The 20,933-nt window shown below is 41.2% G+C and overlaps 1 protein-coding gene across 5 annotated transcripts; it reads left to right on the top strand.

Moving 5' to 3' along the window:
* The first annotated feature begins 375 nt into the window (after positions 1-375).
* On the top strand, positions 376-20,875 carry rhot1a (ras homolog family member T1a). Of its 5 annotated transcripts, none has more exons than XM_026165186.1 (20): positions 376-778; positions 5,301-5,359; positions 5,464-5,545; positions 5,813-5,853; positions 5,940-5,993; positions 6,673-6,725; positions 7,042-7,150; positions 8,235-8,336; positions 8,806-8,904; positions 9,118-9,226; positions 9,385-9,505; positions 9,648-9,732; positions 9,874-10,019; positions 10,148-10,248; positions 11,598-11,728; positions 12,402-12,485; positions 12,644-12,766; positions 12,845-13,047; positions 14,136-14,258; positions 19,797-20,875. In XM_026165186.1, exons 1-20 carry the CDS (start codon positions 742-744, stop codon positions 19,912-19,914), a joined length of 1,980 nt encoding a protein of 659 aa, XP_026020971.1. In that variant the 5' UTR covers positions 376-741; the 3' UTR covers positions 19,915-20,875. The 5 variants fall into 5 exon arrangements, with proteins under 5 accessions (XP_026020971.1, XP_026020970.1, XP_026020973.1 ...); XM_026165185.1 differs by having other exon boundaries at positions 5,810-5,853; XM_026165188.1 differs by lacking the exons at positions 14,136-14,258; positions 19,797-20,875 and adding exons at positions 15,214-15,300; positions 16,068-16,866 and having other exon boundaries at positions 5,810-5,853.
* The last annotated feature ends 58 nt before the right edge of the window (positions 20,876-20,933 follow it).

The raw sequence follows: 20,933 nt of genomic DNA, 5'->3' as shown, positions 1-20,933 counted from the left end.
GAAGAACATGGCTGGATGGAAAACCTCAGCACTGATATAACAGGCTGCCTGACAGAAACTACGATGCCTTGGCATGAAAACACTTCATCCAGCTTTGTCCATATATCCTGTTTTGGGGGAAAATACTAGCTGAGCTGTTTAACGTGTAAAGCTGTTCACAAAAGGTAAGAAATATAGATATCATTATAAAGCAGTCATCTTATCAACCACATAAAACCAGGTATATTGTTTGCTGCTTGTTTTAGTAAAGTTTTAATTTTTAATATTTTATTTGGACAGGCAGGAGACGCCAAATCATTGCACTTCCACGTTTTAAATCCAGGGAGCAGCACAGAGTGTTTTCTTTTCATGTTTTTAAAATTTCTGGTGCGCGTTTTGTCCTGTCTGGCTTGCCGTAGATACCCGGTCTTGTAGGTCGGGCATGCCCGTGAACCATCCACTGCGAAATCCTCTGCCAGCGCCTTCAAGAGAGCGATTAACGTGCGCTTACAGAGATATGTGACACATACTGCATTAAACGTTGTCTTTCTGTCCAGCGGATAAGCAATAAGTTCAGCAGAAGCGTGCGGAAAATTGCGAGCAGGACCCGAAAAGTGTCCGTCCGTTTTGTCCTACAAAGGCGCGGAGTGTTTGACAGCGGCAGGGCCCAACGGTAGTTAACTGCCTAAGGAGGAGGACGGCATCCAGAGGTCTACATGAAACAATAAAGACGGTCCTCTGTGCAGGAAAACAAGTGCCAACATGAGGAAGGACGTGAGGATACTCCTTGTAGGGGAGCGTAAGTAGCAACTTCTTTAATCTTCACTAGCTAATATGCTAGTAGCTACAGCTACTTTGTATCAGTTACATATCGTGTGATGAGCTGCGAGGGTCAGCGGAATAGCTTCATTATCCCACAGAGCTTGATAATCACACACTTCGACTGGTCCTGTTATTAGAATAAATAGCAGGCTTTGTTTATGTCGAGCGGCCAAATCATTATCACATGGTGCATGACTGCTGCCTTATCAGGTCTTACATGCACTGCTCGGCTCGCTGCTTCTTATTTGAAGGGAAAATATGAGCCAAACAGTCCAGTTTGGAGTATGGACATCACTTTAACTATTTTATGTTGATATCTGTAGAAAATGTTTGTGTACCATTTTTTGGCTTGTGAGTCATTCTCAAAGTATGTGTAATGGGATTCAGGGAGAGTCTGAAACCATGCATGCACAAACAGAACAATTACAAGTCAGTGAGGGTGGTTTAACATATTATTGTAGTATTTGTTAACATGATAGTGATCTGAAGGCAAACCTCTGTGTGTTCTAAAGAGTCCTAAAACAGAATATCAATACTACAGATTAGATGTGATACAAGTATTTGTATTAAAAAAAAAAACTAAAAAAAACTACAGTTGCTTTAATTGGTTAATTACTGTAATTTGGCTTATCGGAGTCAAGCGATGAGGATTTAGGAGGATGTAAACGGAGTTTATTAACTAAAGTGCTCTTAATTGGAATACAGCCTTGGTAAGCAAAGCAGAGAAGTAATTAAGTGGTAATAAACACCCCCAGACATCGCAGGGTATAATAAATATGTGAATCATGATTTTTTTTTTTGGGCCTCTTTAATTGTATTTTTGTAGGTGACATATTCTGATAGTTCTGTATTATTAAGTGATTGAAGGGCTATTGTGCCGATTAGATGGTGTAAGAGTGTCTGAAAGTTTGAGCTGTGACAAAGATCACAGGAATTCAAAGACTTCTGGGAAAACCCTGAAGTTAAGGTCATTCTGTGGTATAAAAAGTTTTGTTGGCTTAAGATAACATAACACATGATAAGGTAAGAAATACTTTATTCATTTCAAAAGTTGGGAAGTTCTTGTTGAAATGAAACAGTCGATAGTAAAATAGTTTGAATAAACAGAATAAATATTTAAGCTTGTTTAAAAAAAATACAGGAATTATAAAGAAATTTCACATAAAAACTACACAAGAGAAAGAGGGTGAAAGAATCTAAACGCACTGCTATTACAAAAACCTTTATCTCTTATTAAAAAAATATTAACATCTATGTAGTACAATTAGGGCTGCCACAAACAATTATTTTGATAGTCGACTAGTCACCGATTATTTCTGCGATTAGTCGACTAATCAGATCATCATCCATTGGACGTAAAACTACAGCTTATTGCACCAGCAGCATCTGCTCTTATATAACTATCATTAGCTTACAGCTTTAAGTGTTTAAGGTCTGTGCTAACTAAAAATAAAGACAAGATGATAGTTTATTAAATTTTAATGAAATTTGCAGATTGTTTCGGTGAAGTTTAATAAACTCCTTGCTATCTAAAATATAACAGGACACTGGAGTATATTCTGGAGCATCTCACACTTCTGATAATCAGTTGTCTGCTTGATGTTTATTCAGCTGTGTAAAAACTATAACTTTAATCTCAGACAAACTGATTTACTCAGGAACAAATAAAATACTAAAAAAAAAGCCAAACAATAACATTTTAAGTTATCTAAGTGACTCATATATATATTTAACCTGAGTAGCGAAAGACGGTGGTGGGTTTGAAAACGATTTGCGGGGAGTCCGGTGTTCTCATGGCGCTAGTGAGCCTAGCCCCCGGCTCGCTAACGAGCTAGTGGGTAACAGATGTCTCCGAAAACGTCGGAGCGCTTTTGAAAATATGTGGTGTCCTGATAAACTGAGCAGATATTTGAGGTTTACACAGCTACATTCTCGCCTGAAAATATGTTAAACGTTTATTTTGTGACCCAGAAAGAATAATAAGAGTAACATTAAAACTAACTAGCTGCCGCCATTGTTGTAAACTGCGCTGGGCCGCGCTATGAATTCTGGGACACAGCTGCTTCTTCTTCTTCTTCTTCTTCTTCGGGGTTTAACGGTAGCTGACATCCTTGTACATGCAATGCTGCCATCTTCTGTTTCAGTCCGTTATTACACTCTTAAATCCTGCCACTTATTCCTGCGTCTTTTGTGATCTTACAAAGCTTCAAACGACGCGTCGACTATTAAATCAGTCGTCGACGATTTTGATAGTCGACGTAATCGTGACTAGTCGACAAATCGTGGCAGCCCTAAGTACAATGAAGCAAAATATCTTATTTAATAAGTCAAAATAAAATATAGTTTAATACATTTAGCAAGAAAAAAACTACAGCAAATGAAAATGTTAATGTTCACTGTTTGTCAAATGTTATTTCTTTGTCTTGTAAAATGGTTCACGTAAACTACCTGAAGCCCAAAGTGATCTCCTCACTTTACTCTTGTTTTTTTTTTTTTTTTGGACCCAGAGCTTCAGAACCGGGAAGCTTGAAGCAGAAGATATTAAATAAATCATCCATCCATCCATTTTTCTTCTGCTTAAACAATCAAGGTTCACCTTGCCTATTGCAGCATACATTGGACAGCTTGGCACACTGGCTGCTCATCTATCACAGTGCTTAAATAAATGATTTGAACTTTTATTTTGAAGAGCTGTTTGTTGACCAAATGTGCCAGTTTTACATGGCAGAGGATATTATGGGTAAACAGCTGCATGTTTACAGATCCTGACCTTTTGAAGGACTTTGAAATTACCTGTAAAGCCAGCATATCCCACCCTGCGTGTTTCACCGTGTCTGTTTGTTCTCTTTTGAGCACACATGTTGACAGTACTATTTATATTCAAGTTGTGGCTCTTCAGAATGGCACACATTGCTACTTTAGGAGAGTTAGTGCTTAAGGAGGTGCAGCCAGAAAGCTACGTGCCAGCCTGTGTGTTATGAAGTTCAGGTTGTGAGATTAACTGTGAACACACCGAGAGGCAAGTGGCAGGGAAACGCAGGGCTGCAGTTTCAAATAATTGCAATTGACTGTTAACTTCTATAAAAATGAACAAATATAAAAAAATATGCTGTCACAGGAATCAGCAGTGATGTCAGGGAAGTGGTAGCTTTGTCCAACTCACGATTCAAAAGTAAGTTTGCTGGAAAAAAGCAAATCGCCACATTTCCAAAGCTGTAAAACACTCATGCTTCAGGGTGTTTTGGCTTCATTTATTGCATTGTGGGATTCGACTAATCGTTCAGTCAACACATCATTTCACTCCCAGTCCTTAGATCTAGAGTTTGAGGTTTTTCTTGATAAATACTGCCTGTATTAACAAAATGGCAATGGCCACGTCCTGTGTGTGAGACAGATCATGTTGTTGTCGGCTGTTTACCTTGATTGTTATACATTTATTTTTTATTTTTTGTAAATGTGCAGCCTATCCCAGCGATCGTAGGGCGAGAGGTGGAGCAGACTCTGGACAAGTCTTCAGTGCATCACAGGGCTAACACAGAGAGACAGACAATAAGAACTTAGAATCAGCAATTACCTTAACCCCACTAACTGCATGTCTCTGACTGTGGTTGGAAGCCAAAGTACTCAGAGAGAGCCCACACAGACACGAGGAGAAAATAGGGCTGTGCGACGTGACCAAAATCTCATATCCCAATATAAGAATTCTATCGTCCCGATAACAATATAAATCACAAAAATGTAACATTTTCTGTAAATTCTGTGAATCTCGGGCAGCTCGACTTGCGGGAAGTGTTTCCAGCTGCGCGTCATGTAGCTGTTACCGTCGTTGTTGCTAACCACAACGCATAAAAACAGGCGCTTGTCCGTCTGTAGTGTGGTTATATTAAATATAAGAGAAAGAGAGAACTTTAAGGAAATTAATATAGCCACTCGTAAACAGCCTTTTTTGCGACACCACGAAACAAACGATAGCGTAAAATGACCTTTTTATATCGTCATCCGATATATATCGTTATATCGAACAGCCCTAGGAGAAAATACAAACTCCATACAGAAAGGCTCCGGCCAGATTAACATACATGGAGTTTAACTCAGGAGCTTTTTTGCTGTGAGGCAACAGTGTGGACTACCACACCTTAACATCTTAAATCCTACTAAATCTACACTAATTTGAGTTTAAAACTACTCATTTACATGACTTTGCATGACTTTACTTTCATCATTTCTGGATGTTTTATTCACATAACAGTGTAGCTCTTTGACCTGCCTTTCCAGTGCAGGCCTATTTGCAGACTGCGTTACCTCTCGATGTTCTGGATTCACTGGATGGTGGCCTTTAGTGAGCGCTCAGCTGTGATCGGTGGCACTTGGCTGCAGCTCTTCAGCTGCTCTTATCTGTTCCTGTCATTTCACACATCACCAGGATCTGTCATGAAAATGGCAGAGCGTTTTTGCATGTTAATGACCCTGTTCTGTCTTTTTCTTGTTGTGCTCTACAGCTAAGGTGGGGAAGACGTCCCTGATTATGTCTTTAGTCAGTGAGGAGTTTCCAGATGAGGTATGTGTGATGAGGCACTGTGGTTATGGTTAAAAGCCTCCTTTTGAAGGTTCACTGTTGACCGTCATTTTATCATTGTTTGACATCATTGTCCTGTTTTCCAGGTTCCACTCCGAGCTGAAGAGATCACCATCCCAGCCGATGTCACCCCGGAGAGGGTGCCCACACACATTGTGGACTACTCGGGTATCTCCCCCCTTTACACACAGTCTTTCAAACTGACACAAGAACAGTGTAGCTAATAAAAAGAAGCCCATTCAAATCCTTCCGACACAAGGAAGTATTGAGTGTTCAGCTGACATCATTTTGTGCGTGGCTGCACCTCTTATCTGTTCCACTGGGTTTCAAGATGTAGGTCATGAAAGTGTCTCCATTTTTATTTGAGAAAAACAAAGTGAGCACAAGAGGTGTTAGGTAACATAATACTGTACTAATTTTCCTTTTGCACAGAAGCAGAGCAGTCAGATGAGCAGCTGTATCAGGAAATATCAAAGGTCGGTGTTATTTCATTCTTGCTTTGCCCCGTTTGTGCTGCATATTGTTGATGTGTGCTTCATAATGTTGCTTTTTCTCTTCTTAGGCTAATGTGATCTGCATAGTTTACTCAGTCAACAACAAGAAGTCGATTGAGAAGGTGAGCCTGGTGTCAGCGTACTTATGTTTCATATTACTCTTGTTTGGCTCGACTTGCTTTTTCATCTCGACATAAGTTGGTTTCTTTGTAAGAAGTTGGCAAAAGCTGGTTGCTGTTATTATTTTACTGTCCATAAACAATCTTTAATGTTATCTTGGGGTGACGCCAGAGAAGAGTAATGGATGTAGTGAAGGAGGACATGCAGTGGTTGGTGTGACAGGGTGAGATGAAGGCGTCCCCTTAAGGGAGAAGCCAAAAGAAGAAGTTATTTACACTAAAGCTCACATTCATCCTTTCACACACACAAAAATGAAGCTGTTTTAGAATCAGAATCAGAATACTTCATTAATCCCATTTGAGATATACAGCACTACCTCCTGAGCCAGCAACAACTCCAATACCATTAAACACCACGGTGGTCACTGGCATCCCTCATAATAAAAGTCAGATCATATTTCACCAGGTAAAAGCTTTTAATGTGACACTGCGGCAGAAATGTTTGATTTGCACTTCCAGTAGCTTTTACTGGGATGGTTGCCATAGACACAGACTGAATTACTCTGCAAATATATTGCAGTACTTTCATCAGACTGGGTTACCTTTGTTATTCCAGGCATGTATTTAAATGAAAACCTTTGTGTTGGTGCTGCATGTTTGTCATTGTGTGTTCCTTCCCCAGGTGACGAGCCACTGGATTCCTCTCATAAACGACAGAACGGACAAAGACAGCAGGTGTGTACGTCAGCTAACGGTTATTTTTATCATCAGCTCATCTACCGACCGTTTTCTTACTTAACTTATTCAGTGTTTGGTCTATACAGGGTCAAAAATTGTAGTTTAATTTTTCTCTTCTTCCAACCAGAATAAACACGTTTACAGTTTTGTTTTGTTTTTTTTTAATGAGGCTGGAAAATCCTTCCCTTTAGATATCTGCAACCAACTGCAGATTTTAAAGCAATGATTAAAACACATGATCTAATTAGCTTTAGTCTGATTTTCTGTTGATTGGCTGATTGTTGCTGCTCTGTAATAAATGGCTTCACTGCAGGGTGCCACTGATTCTTGTGGGGAACAAGTCAGACCTGGTGGAGCACAGCAGCATGGAGACCATCCTGCCAATCATGAATCAATACCAGGATATTGAGACGTGTGTAGAGGTAAAGCAAAAGTGATACAAACAGACACACACACTTGGACTCATACTATGATTGGGTCTATTGAGGCTGTTTGGAGGTCCCACTCAGTTAAATGTCAAAGTCTGATGAAACTGTTGAGAGCAGTGAAACTGCAAATAAAGTTTAAAAGGCTGATTGAAAATCCAATACTGGCAGAGTGTGTCAGAGTGAGACAACCTGTGCGGAGGACAGATTGACCCCCAGCTGCTCTTAGAGTGCAATCCAGATCCTGACTGCACATACACTCTGAGACCTGAATAGATTTATATTACCACGCTCCGGGGCCACGGCCTGCTGACTGACTGTGAATGTGCCGTGAGGCTCGGCTGTCATGGAGCGAGGGAATGGGAATCTGCCTCCCTCTGCGTTTATTCAAATTTCCCTCTGCCGCCTGCGACGGCTCGGTCCTGCCCTTCTGAGCTGGCTTAGTTACGAGGTTAAAAGAGGGACGCATGGTGGACGTGAGGGACAGCACATACACAGTGGGAACAGACTGGGGTCAGTCACTCTGCTATGAGAAATATGTGATCCTGTGAGGTGCTTAGATTTCAGATATAACTGTGTCAAAAATAAAAGCAGCAGCACAGTTTAAAGTACAGTCTTTATGAAGCTTTTTAGAAAATCATGTTTAAGATAAAAGTCTGCATTTACTCAACCCCCCCAAATGAGATGTTTTTAAGGGGAAATGATCAGAATTATTTGGACAGTAAGCTGCATTTTAAGTCAGTTTTTTATATGGACTGCAGTACCCCGTATAATGTTCAGAATTTCCATCCTTTAGTATTACCTACTTCATGCATTCAGCTTTTTTCTATTCATTTATTTTTTGTTTATTGGAAACCATTCATAACAACATGGTAACCTGAGCTGCACAGTGGGTCAGTGGTTAGCTCTGCTGCCTCACGGTTAGGGCTCTGGGTTCAAACCTCCGGCTAATGAAAAGCATGTTCTGTCAGCCATGCCTTCGTCATACCCATCATACTCTTGGAGAAGAGATTCTCAATCTCAAGAGTTTCACTTCCTGGTAAATAAAAGTTTAAAATAAGGCGGCCTGTTTTTCTCTCAGTGCTCTGCAAAAAACCTGAAGAATATCTCCGAGCTGTTCTACTACGCCCAGAAGGCCGTTCTCCACCCGACAGGACCCCTGTACTGCCCAGAGGAGAAGGAGGTGGGTTCTGACTTGTTGAACACAGGTAGCTTTAATGGAAATGTTGGTTTGCAGCTTTCAGAAACCTGGTGGAGTTACCTGTGGAAACTATGGGCAGCCGTGTCAATCTGTTGGCAACCAATCGCAAGGAAGTTTTAAGTGCATCCTCTTTGTGACCGATTTCAGCTGGCAACAAGTAGCAACCACTCACGAGCAGACTAGAAAAGATTTTTCACTAGGTCGTCAGGGATACACCGACCAGGCTGTAGGTCTGAGACGGCATTATCCTTTGATTACACTCGTCATAAACTCTGCAACTGTACAAGAATCACCTAAATCTGTTCTTCATGTATTTTATCCTCACTGTGGCCTGTTTTTATGTTGGAGATCAAGAGTAAAGCTAAGGAAATAAGAAAAGCAGATTTAAATCTTGGTGCATCATAGAAGTGCATTTTGTCTCCTAAAAAATGGTTTTTCTCCTGTATTACAGCTGAAGCCTTCATGCATTAAGGCTTTAACCAGGATATTTAAAATCTCTGACCTGGACAATGACGGCACCCTTAATGACAGCGAGCTCAACTTCTTTCAGGTAATGTTTTCCTCTTTAATAACATCAGCGTCTGTTTGTTAGATTGTGAGTACTGAGACGGTGTAAGGTTCAGCGTTGGTCTGTTTGTATATGAGGAAAACAACCTGTAACAGGTTTAGGGAGATGGGCTTTGACATGAAACGATGTGCTCATAACAACACATGTCACAGCAGCAGCATCTGAAAACTGCATATATGTTGTGTATGCATGTAGAGAACATGCTTCAATACACCACTGGCACCCCAGGCGTTAGAGGACGTAAAGAACGTGGTCAGAAGAAACATGATGGATGGAGTCAAAGACAACGGGCTCACGCTCAAAGGTCGGACACTGCCCCGTTCTTCCTTTGTTTTTATGTGTTTCTCATACTTGGTGGCTTTGTGAACATAATTTGTACTGTCTGAATCACTTTTCTGAGTGTTCACCCTCTCTCTCAAATTGTGTCCACTTTTTTTCTTTTTTTTTTTTTTTTAATTGCAGGCTTCCTCTTCCTGCACACCCTCTTCATACAGCGAGGTCGGCACGAGACCACATGGACCGTGCTGAGGAGGTTCGGTTATGACGACGACCTGGAGCTCACGCAGGAGTACCTGTTCCCCCTGTGAGTGCAGATTAGTTTGCATGTCACTTTGAGAGGTGTTCAATTTAAAGCAAGAAGTGGAGAAAAAAGCAGGTACCTGAATAAAACCAGAAAGCTGCAAATTCACCAAAACGTATGTTTTTCTTCCTTCTCTTTATACCAGGATAAAGATCCCTCCAGACTGCACCACGGAGCTTAACCACAACGCTTACCTCTTTCTTCAGAGTGTCTTTGACAAGCATGACAAAGTGAGTGGTCATGTTTGTTTTGTTTGTTGGTTTGTTTTTTCCCTTAGCACTTTTATTTCCATATTTACGACTAGATTTCAGCAAGATGAACCTTTCTGTGCTCAGTTGAGTTTGTGTGTGTTTGTCTCTGTGGTCTTCCAGGACAGAGACTGCGCGCTGTCGCCAGAGGAGGTGAAAGACTTGTTCAAAGTGTTTCCCTACATGCCCTGGGGTCCAGATGTAAACAACACAGTTTGCACTAATGAACAGGGATGGCTCACATACCAGGGATACCTCTCCCAGTGGACGTGAGTGTGCATATTGTTACGCATCTGTTTTAACTTCATGCACCCTGAAAAACTTCACGCTGGGACAGATTAACAGGCACTTCTCAGTCATGTAAAATCTTCTCACTTCTCTTCCTTTCCTTTGGTAGGTTAACAACATATCTGGATGTGCAGCGTAGTTTGGAGTACTTGGGCTACCTCGGCTACTCTATCATCTATGAGCAGGAATCCCAAGCGGCTGCAATTACAGGTAGGTAGAGGTGGGAAGTAATAAAGTACAGATGCTTTGTTACTGTACTTAAGTACAATTTTCAGGTATTTGTGTTTTACCTGAGTAGTTTTTTTGTTTTTTACTCCCAACATTTTTAAATAAATATCTGTACTTTCTAGTCTTTACATTTTAAAAACAGGCTCATTACCTTTGGTTTTAACGCATTTGAGTTAATATTTTGTCACTGCAAACCTCCAAACATCAAACACGTTTGAGCCTAAACAGAAACGGATTAAAGGCAGCCCTGTTTGTTTATTAATCAGCAGAGGATGTCTCATAAAAAGAGATGACGCGTGCCAAAGTCAGGGGTTAAAGAGAGGGTGTTTTTATTGAATTATGTATTTATTGCCGCAACACTGGAACGACTCCAGGTGTCTGTAAGTTGTGGCTGCGCTGCTTCGCATCTAGCTAGCTCTACTGATGAGGGAGAATAAAAGGAGTGGCAGGTAATTTCAAAAGCAGTGTTTTTATCAGCTCAACAAACATCAGCAAAATCACATATAGGGTCTGTACATGTGACATATATATTTTTAAATTATTATTGAAAAACATGCTGCAAATCAAACTGAGGTAGACTGTGCTTTTTAAAGGTTGCATGAAAATCCTCTGCAGGTTAGTGCAGGATAAACAGGTTAGTTTGCAGTACTGTGATGGATTTAGAGTTAAGTATAGCCTGTGACTGCTGCACAGTGGCTGTGGAGTCATAGTCAGAGTTAGGTTACATCAAGTGTAGCAGAGATTCATTTATGGAGTCCAATATAAAGACAGCATAAGCAGTGTACTGTCAGTGTAGAGGATGGAAATCAGCCAGGACAACTCGTGAAACATCTGCTGACATCTGGTTGAATTCAGTCGTGTCCATCCACAAAGAGCAGCAGGTCAGCTGATCACAGTCTGTACACGAAGAAAATTTACTGCAGCGCACAGTAGAAATCGTTGAGTTTTGATCCATTACTGCTGATTTTAGGGATCCTGCTGAATCCACTTTATCCCCTCATTGTGCTCATTTTCCTGTTTTGAGGCAAAGTCACCATCTACAATGTAGCCAACAGAAAATAGAGAGATGCATGTTTTTATTTTCCTTTTTTAATTTTTATTTTCCAAGCTGAGTATAATTAAATTGTATTCGCATGTATGTTATTTCATCATTATGTTAAAATAGCACAAGGTTCAGTTCACAAAAAAGAAACTTCCTCCAACGAGCTCATTTTACTTACCTTGAGTACATTTCAGATCCGGTTAAGTACAGAATCTCTGTACTTTTGCCAGCTTTGTATATTACTAATTGTATTATAAAGCTACAAGAAAAATGTTTCCTTTTCCTTCAGTGACCCGTAACAAGCGCATTGACCTGCAGAAGAAGCAGACCCAGCGCAGCGTCTTCCGCTGCAACGTTTTAGGAGCACGGGGCAGCGGGAAGAGCGGCTTCCTCCAAGCATTTCTCGGCAGGAACCTGCAGGTCAGTGGAAATCATTAACAGAAAGCCTGTTAAACTTTATGAAACATGCTAATTCTGCAGCTATCGCAACTGTTTCCGATATGTACAAAATAAAGTGGGATGTACGAAGTGAATATAGGTACAGATCTTACAAATGGTGAGTAATAAAAAAAAAAAAGGTTAATTTTCAGGACTTTTACATTAACTTGTCAGCATTTAAGGATAATGGTCACCATGATGAGGAAGCCTAAATTCTAACCAATGCAAAGCTCGTAATTAAGCCATTTTTTCCTACCCTGTCTACATGGAGCACATCACAGGAGGACTTGCAGCTCTGTTGATTTTGCTTACAGATCCAGTGTTGAATGTGAACTCTGTTTCACTTTCAACACTGGATCAAAATTTTATTATCATCATCATCTGTCACTGATTGATGGATGGCACTCAAGAGTCACACATGCACACTTTGACTCTGAATTGGATAAGAGGAAGAGACTGGATGGATGGTTCTGTGTATTTTTACACAGCTTGGACCCCTAATAACATTTTGCCGTTCTTAATGAGATTATATTCATAATCTAAATCATCAAAAATTAACTACATAATGTAAAATAAAGGATTTTCCCCCCTAAATTAAATAAATAAATAAAACAATAGTGTTGACGGGCGACACTGGCTTTGCTTTCCTCCACAGCGACAGAGGCGGATTAGAGAAGAGCACAAGTCCTTCTATGCCATCAGCACAACTTACGTTTACGGTCAGGAGAAGTACCTGCTGGTAAGATCCATTTACTCTGAGGAGTCATCAGCTGCTCGCTGGATTACTGTTACATAATCTGAGTGCTTTACTGAGTTTCAGCATTACAAATGTTAATCCCTCCGTCTGCACGCTCTGTTGCTCCGTCCCTGCTCCCTGCCCTGCCTGCTCACTACAAGCTCCACGAGGTGATGCCGGATATTGACTTCCTGACGGAGACGGACTTGGCCTGCGATGTGGTCTGCCTGGTGTACGACGTCAACAATCCTCGCTCGTTTGAGTACTGCGCAAAAGTGTACAAGGTGTGTAAACTGAGAGCGTCTTATCAGGCCTTATTTTAAAAGTCTTGCCTCCTGACACGGAGTTCTTGTGTTTGGCAGCAATACTTCATAGACAGCAAGACGCCGTGTGTGGTGATAGCCGCCAAGTCGGACCTGCACGAGGTGCGGCAGCACTACAGCCTGTCGCCGCATGACTTCTGCCGGAAACACAAGCTCCACCCACCCCAGCCTTTCACCTGCAGCACGAACGAAGCACCCAGCAAAGACATCTACACTAGACTCACCACCATGGCCATGTACCCGTAAGCATTAAAATTCAGCTACAGTCTTCACTGTTTCTTTCCCACTTATGCTTCTTTTACCTCTCTTGGGTGATTTTATGACATTTAGCACTCAGTGATGTTAGGAAAATGAATACTAGCCGCCTTCAATGTGTTGTGTAGCACTGAAACTTTACAGTTTAGACCTTAACCCAATGATTTTTGCAATCATTCGATCACACCGGTCAGTACGCGAAGACTTGACACTCTGAAATACACTGCAGCCAGTTCTTTCATTTATGGGCCCTGCAGGGTGTCCTAAGTCCTCAAAGCTCTCTGAGCAGATTGGATTTCAGTAGCTTAATTAATTGGCACTTAAGGGATGTGCCCGTTAAAGCTCATTGTAGCAGCCCACAAATCCTATTGGCTAAAATCTGAAATCATTGGATCTGCTGCGCTCTAGAGCATTAGTCTGAGTAGATTTAAGCAGAAGTGCTTACTGAAAGGCGACTTTCTGCCCGGATCTTCACTGTGTAGCGTAAATGTTGGTAAGTTTATTGTGTCAAACCAATAAGCTCCCATCACTCAGGCGTCAGTAGTTTCTAAAGGTGTTTAACACCTACATTTTAATGCGTAGCAAGTTCAGTGATTCAGCTGTCTCAGCAGTGAAGCTGCAGATAGTTTGTTTGGTCAGCTGAAACCACTGTGGCTGTCTGTTATTTACAGGTGACTGTGGTCTCTGAAAACTCGTATTGCATAAGCCACGTTTTTCTCTGGTTTTAGCTGCCTCTGAAATATCTAAAAGTAAAAGCAGCTGACAAAACGTCAGTCTGAGATTGTTTTAGTTGTGATGTCTGTTTTGTGGTTTTCCCTCCTTTCCTCTCGTTTTGTGTTACAGATATCAGTAATTCTATTCCATTGGATGAAAGTAAGAGTTTGAGGTAACCAACAGCAGTGCAGGTTTCATATTACAGTGAAGGTCATGCTTTGATGTAGTTTAGCAGTTAAACAAATGTAATTGCTTTTCATCTGTCAGGCTTTGGTCCCTCCTCCTGTGAGTGTGTGTCCTTCTGTGTTTGTGTGTGTTGGCGTGGTGGTGAATACACGCATTTCTGTGTATCTTTCTGCAGCCACGCCCGTCTCCACTGCATGTGTGCCTGCAACAGGTGCACATATTGCCTCTGTCAGAACCTCCTCAAGTTGGAGCTGCTGCGCAGCATTAAGGCCCAACTCCGCACGGTCGTGTTCAACAGGTTCATACACAAAATAAACTCTAGTGTTTAACATGGACTCATTCCTCCTCTCTGTCTCCGATCCTGGGGCTGGACCTCCACGATGGGACGCAGAGAGGCTTTACCCAAGCTCACTAACACTGGTGGTAGTGACAGCTCCTCTGCTTTCCCTAAGTGTTCCCCACTGGTTCAGTTTACACTGCATATCAACTGTAAGGAGAGGGGGACACCATTATTGGTTTTACGTTATGTTTAAATATTTCTGCTGATAAATTATTGGCTTTTCCTGCCACGGTTGGGTTATAGTACTCGTACAGAGCAGGCTGTTCTCTGCTCAATGAGAAACACAGTGATGAAGTCGTTAGCAGTAGTAAAGTTAATAATAATATAGTTAACAGTTAATCTCTGTTATCAAATGATGATCGTGTTTCCCAGAGGTCATTGTTTCAGCTGAATAAGAGCTGAAGGTCTTTAAATCTTCTGCGCCGTGTGGGAAAATGCGTCCTCAGACTTTCTCAGGCAGGTCGTCAGGGATGCGTAGAGTTAGCAGCTGTAGCAATGACACAAAAACCAGCTGCTTGACTGTCGATGCAGTTGTGTGTGGATTTTGTGCTATTCAAGCTTAAACTGTGACGTCAGTTTATCTCTATCAGCTGCAGACAGATTCTGATGCTGCAGATGGTTCATTTCCTAAAATTCCAGAAGTTCTTTTTCCAACTTTAAAATCATAACACATTTGGAATAATATTACATCAATTTACATGCAGCATATTGACTATTCTCACATTCACTGACACAGGCCAGACACAACTGTCTGTAGACCCTAACGGCCTGCTGTCTTCGCTCAGCATTTCTCTGAATGAATTAATAAAAGTCTTGTTAAAAGCTCTTAAGCAGGAACTCTTTGCTTGTGATTTAGGACTGCTGGGAGTAACTTCCCTATAAATGATGTCAGATATCTCGCTTTCTGCTCCAGCTCCAGGCAGCCGAGTCGCTCTCTGTACAGTCTGACACGGCGAGCTGTGACGGTGCTGTGCCAGCTAACAAACAGCGTGGTAGCCAGGGAGGTACCTGTGTGACTGTGTTGCGATGCATGATGCTTGCACCACAAACTCGGCTCCTAATACTGACTCCCACACTAACATGCAGTAAAAGAAACTTCAGCCCCAGTTAACTGATCGTTTTATATTTGTGAATTTTTTTAAAACTAAAGAACAGAATTTTTATGTTGGCCTGAATTTTGAATGATAAAAAAGGAACTTTGATGATTCCAGGTGTGTATTAGAGCTTTTCTCCGAGTCACGTGTGCCCCCTCCTGTCCTGCAGTGGATATGCAGACAGTAAATCTGACTAACAGGCTTTGTGTGCGCAAAATGAGAAACAACCAATTTCTTTGGTTTGTTTGTGGTTCAAAATGAAAACGTCATTGCTCTCTACATGTTTGCATGTTTGATTTCATTCACAGAGAAGTATGTTAAAAAGCAAAAGCCTGTTACGTCTGTTTCCAGCTCCTCTTTCAGCTGTTTGATTATTTGTGACGTTTTCAGCCTCATTTTGTTTCCATTTCCATTCTTAACCTTGAAGTCTGCGCCCACAGGAGAGACATTAGTCTGAAAAGCATCGCTCTTAATGGGCAAAATAAAAACTAAACCAGTCTGTTTCTTGTCCTCCTGAAGGGTTAAGACTTGATGAACTGATGTTTGAAATCAAATGTGTTTAAATGATTGAATTTGATTGTTTTTGTTCTTCTCCAATTACTCGGTCATTTCATCCTGTTTTCCCCTCCTGTCTTCTATTTCTTGTCTTTGTGTTCTTCCTTCCACTCTGTAGGTGTTCACGCACACGTTTGTGGCTGCCCCTCATCCTCTTCCTCTTGCATGTGTTCACTCTCTGCTAATCTGCATGGCTCACCTGTTCACTTCAGCCTCTGTACTTAAAGGGCATGCCTCAGTCCTCTGTGAAATACTGCCATCTGCTGGCAGCTGGGGAAGGTTCTGCATCTGTCTGTACAGTGTAGTGAGCTTGGTGTTTGAATTTAATGGTGCAGGTTTGCTGAGCTACACTGCGGGTGTGAATGTGTTTAAATGTGTTTTGAGTGCGTACGTTTCTAATTTTTGTAAATTATTGTTAGTCACTCAGGCAGGGCTAGATGAAGTGTTGCACCCAACAACTAACCCTTGTGTCGACATCGTCTCTGGGAGTTGTTATCAGTGACCTTAATCAGGCAGAGTGAGGGCCTGACAACCTAAAATCTAACATTAAAGGAACATTTCAGCTCTGATTGATTACAAGCATCGAGATTAAGGTGCATTGAGCCAAAGTGCTCATTAAGATTAGAAATTAACTGAGTAACAAGTACAGACCATCCTTTATACTCTGTTGTTAAAGAATCTAACACGCCAAGAACACAAACTATTATTTTATTTGGTAACAAACTATACAGCTTGTTTATTGTGTGTTTGTGTGCTTTTGTTTGAGATATGAAATGAAAGTGGGTCAGGTATCGTGATTGTGTTCAAGCTTTTGTTTCAGAGGTGGTGTTTGGCCTACTTTTCGGACTCGGTGGAGCTGGGCGATACAGATGGCTTTTTAGTATTTTGTTTATCTTATTGGTGCATTTTATTGTATTTTTGCCATTGTTATAAATAAAAACTTTTTTCCTTTTTTTTTTTTTTTTTTTTTTAAAAAGAAGAAGAAATAACCAAAATAACTACTTCACATCAACTAAAAGGGAAAATATATTTTGCTGAAAAAGTGTATTAAATAGTTTTTACTGTTAAAGAGGATATAATGTAATATAGAACCAAGTATATACAGTATGCACCACATATATGTGGCCATTTCCTCATTCTATGTAAAAACAGTTCCCACACACATAGTATTTTTCGGCTTCAGTCTCCCTCGTGAATATTTCCGGGTTTGTTTTTTTTTTTGTTTTTTTCGTCTCCTGTGATTAAAGACTATATTTTTAAGTGCTGTTGGGTCAGACCAAACCTGACTATATTCTTTTTAGCTCAAACAAGTGTTTAAAAAGCAAACAAAAAAAGACCAAAACGCGAATGTTTTTCTGAGCAAACAGGATATTAGGATGGCTGGAAATAGATTTTCTACCAGTAGCCGCCCATAGACTGTGTTTGCAGGCCTATTTATGTCAATGAGTTGATGGTCAGATAACCTATAAAGATAGCCATCACCATTTCCTACTGATTCAGACTACAAAACCACAGTTGAAAATTTTTTTAAGTAAATGCCTGCACAGACCAGCATCGTGTGACCGGACCACAGGCACGGTGTAGAGTCCACACAGAAACGGAGTTTTGATGGAAGTTTGGTAAAAGCAAACGACAGCAGTGCAGATGCAGACCCCGTGTAAACTGTAGTCTGTAAAGGACGTGCATCCTTCCTTTATTCGACGCCAGAAACAAAGGATAAACTCTTAGGGACAGAGTCTACATTTTATTTCTACAGCAACAACTGTTGTTGTGAAATCACAACTACAGTTGCCTCACGGTGCTTTATATTCCAAGGTAAACCCTACAATAATACAATAAAAAAACTAGAAGACCCCAACAATCATATGACACCTTATGAGCAAGCGCTTTGGCAACAACGGGAAGGAAAAACTAGCTTTTAACAGGAAGAAGAGTAAGATTCTTAACGGTCTTATGAAAATATCCGTCCAGATTCCTCACGTGACAACATGCTGTCATTACTTTCACCTCGCTTCCTTGAAGAAGAGATTCTTCTGATAAGATGACAGCTTGAGGGCCACGTGCAGGTTTCCTGCTGTGCAATACTTATTTGCATATATCCCGTAGCTATGGCAACTCAGTTAACAGGTAACTGTGCGTGTCATGACGTGCTGCATGTTAATTGCAATTATGAGAACCTGTGTAAGTGATTTCACTAAATGAATGAACAATGACTAAAGTATAAACACGTGTTTAAAAATAGATGTTGGCATATATTGTATGATGGAGTATGAATTATCTGCCTAGCAACCAAGCAAACATCGTTTACTATGCCAACACCAATTTGTGTTTAAAACATGTTTACAGAAAGTTTTGATGTTCAGTAAACTGCGCCTTCTTTAAAAAAAAATCCCTAGAAAGAAAGTGTTAGCTGGTTGTTAGGGAAAATGTTTCTCGTAGAAACCACTGCCGCCCCTGAAAACTTCCGCTGCATTGTGGAGGATGCTTGAACCGGGTTTCATGCTTTAATCACTAACTGAGCGGTTCTGGCTGTGATAAATGTGTTGATTGTTTAACAAATTCAAAGTATCTCCCTGCTTCACCTGCTGCATTTGACTCCTTTTGTGACTGTGTGAGAGGCTGCCTGGTTGGGTGGAGTTTGTGGGGTGGGGGTGGTGGTGAGGCAAGCTGCCTGCTGTCAGAGGACGATTTCAGCCTGAAGCAGCAGGTTTCAGCCATCTCCATCGTGGAGGTGGGGTCCATCTTTTATGGAGGCCTCCGCTGAACCAGTAATTCCTCCACAAAGGTAACAACAGAAATCATAGAGAGAGGGGATGTTTGATTTTTATACCCGTGGAAGGATGGGCGAACACTCCATGCATGTGACTGTATCTCATAATGGCAGCAGGTTTATCAGGTTTTGACCTATAAGAGTCATGTCGATATCTACTGCCAGAGGCGTTTTCCTCTTTTTTTCAGTAGATGGAGCATGAGTCTGGCTTTTCTTTGGATCCTACGGGAGTAACAGGACATTTGAAGGGTTGAGTGGTGACGTGTCTGTCCCCAGATCAGCTTCTCAAATTTCTGATGAAGCTGTACAATCAGTATATTATGTATACGGGGCACTTGGGTTACTCCCTTTCTCCTCCCTCCTCCATTGCTTTTACCTGTCATTGCAGGCTGCATAGTTCACCTTGTTTTTCCTTCCAGCTCAGTCTGTTGTTTTAGAAGTGTTAACGCAGTTCTATGAAGCTCAGGTGGTGTCATGTACACACATGCGCTTAATCTTAAAATAATGCGTTGCCTACCTCATTGTTGCCACAGGTATATTTAGGTGTGAGATTTATTTCACTCTACGCCTCATTTAAATTAAAGCGCTCTGTATCAAAACTGTTCTCTGCCCTTTGTGAGAGGAGATGAAGCCAAATTATAGAGAAATGATCCAATCAGCAGCACTAGAAATACCAAATTTATTTAGTTTAGACACCACCTGGGCTCCATATAATTTTAACAATCCTTTAAGGTACATAGCAGGTGCTTCTTTAAGACTCTGCTCTTTCCCTTTTTTACGTATCCCAAACTGAAACAAACAATGACAAGAGAAGGCATGTGTTTCCCTTTCATGCTGCCATGAGAGGATCCTTGGATTCGTCATATGTGGTCAGGCTTTGGGAAGTTTTCACCCAGAGGGGGAAACACATGACTTTGTTGTGTCATTTGGCAATTTCTCTCGTTGTGGTTTTACGAGCAGATGGAAAATGTGGCACTAGATTCGTCATTGTGTTTTAAGCTGCTCCCCTTTTCTGCTATTCATGTGTTTTCCCAGCCTCTCACCTGCTCTCTGTGTGTTTCCTGCTTCTTCTCTCAGACACATGGCTCAGGCAGACCTGAAGAACTCCACCTTTTGGCTGAGGGCGAGCGTCGGCGCCACAGTGTTTGCCGTGCTGGGCTTCGCCATGTACAGAGCGCTTCTCAAACAGCGGTGATCAGACAGAACCAGACTTCCCCTCTCTGGTCCTTCTGTTGACTCTGCCCCTTCTCCTCCCACCACTCATACCTGGGGAAAGAAAAGACTCACAAAGACGGCCTGACCCACCAGCCAGGCCTCATTTCTTGGTCACCATGAACAAACGTGCAGACTTATAGGTACCTTTTATATAAGGGAGTGTGGTGTTTTTCTCCTTATGTTTTGAAGAGGGGGGCAGGTTACGTTTGAAACATCACCTCGGTTTGTAAATGCTGGCGTCGTTTGGTCTGTTGGTTTAGTCTAGGTGAGATTAGACATGAGTAGTCAGCTGGTCCAGTCCTCTTTTTAATTCCCCCACCTCCTCAGGTCAGTATAATTAGATATTTGGACACCAGAGAGAGGCAGACATCCACAGATCCACCACAAAGGGACTTGAATCTGTTTATAGATGTGCATATGCAGGTATTATGTATGTATTCCTTTAAAAAAACATTTTAGGATCAAAGCTAAAGCCAGAACAGGAGGCGATGGGACAAAGAGCGCTGCATCTAACACTAAAAAGGTCACGGATGCCGTGCACTTGTTTATTTTGTGTGTTTAATTTATTAACCTGTTTCTCTCTCTCGTCTGTTTTCCAAGTGCACCGCATGAAACTCTGGGATTTTTTTCTTTTTCATGTGTTTTTGTATTTAGTATTATCGAAGCCATTTTCATGGTGAACGACTACCTGCTTTCTGTTTTTATTTTTGTTTTTCTGCCTTTTGAATAAAGCTTTTTTCCTCCTTATATTTTTATGAAGTTAGACGCACCGTTTAAACCAGGCATCATTATATTAACAGCTGTTCGCCCTTTTCCCCACTTTGAGTCTTGTCATTCTTCATCTTCGGCATTTTTAATAACGACTTGTGCCGTACGGATGCTGGTGGACAAGGAGAAATGAAATGGTTTTAAATATCTGTAATAAATGACCTTTACACCCACTTATGTCACCGTGTTTGTGTGTGTGTGTGTCACTGAATAGAAGCAGCAGTCATAGTA

Source organism: Astatotilapia calliptera, chromosome 4 (genome assembly GCF_900246225.1).
Source record: "Astatotilapia calliptera chromosome 4, fAstCal1.2, whole genome shotgun sequence".
In the NCBI taxonomy this organism is placed as follows: Eukaryota; Metazoa; Chordata; class Actinopteri; order Cichliformes; family Cichlidae; genus Astatotilapia; species Astatotilapia calliptera.
This window is presented reverse-complemented; position numbering and strand designations above follow the sequence as displayed.